Genomic DNA, 425 nt, shown 5'->3' on the forward strand with positions numbered 1-425 from the left:
CCCCCAGCGGAAAAACGGCCACAAGCGGGGCCGGCCGCTCCGAGTCCATCACCGTCACCCTCAACGTGGAGCAGGCGGCTTACACCCGGGACGCCCTGGCCAAGGGGCTCTACGCGCGCGTCTTTGACTTTCTCGTGGAGGTGTGTGGTCCCGGTGGGCTGGGCCCAGCACGGCCGAGGCACGGAGGGGATGCTCACCATCCGCTCCCGCGTGCAGCCGGCCCCGTTGCCCTATGCCCCCGATGAAGGTGGCTCGTCCCATCTCTCCCTGCAGTCTATCAACCGGGCTATGCAGAAGCCATATGAGGAGTACAGCATCGGGGTGCTGGACATCTACGGCTTTGAAATATTCCAGGTATGTGTTGCTTTGCTGTAGGAGCCCAGCTGGGGAATGTCCTTCCCTGCTCCTGCAGCGAGGACAGCGGC

The 425-nt window shown here is 64.2% G+C and overlaps 1 protein-coding gene across 1 annotated transcript in view; it reads left to right on the top strand.

Moving 5' to 3' along the window:
* Window positions 1-425, top strand: part of LOC104080783 (unconventional myosin-If-like) — a gene marked incomplete at both ends in the record, with an annotated part of 4,976 nt that overhangs the window by 705 nt on the left and 3,846 nt on the right. Inside the window, 2 exon segments of the mRNA XM_009583293.1 lie at window positions 10-140; window positions 274-354. Coding sequence (XP_009581588.1) covers window positions 10-140; window positions 274-354 — 212 coding nt within the window.

Source organism: Fulmarus glacialis, unplaced genomic scaffold (assembly GCF_000690835.1).
Source record: "Fulmarus glacialis isolate BGI_N327 unplaced genomic scaffold, ASM69083v1 scaffold21008, whole genome shotgun sequence".
Taxonomy (NCBI): Eukaryota; Metazoa; Chordata; class Aves; order Procellariiformes; family Procellariidae; genus Fulmarus; species Fulmarus glacialis.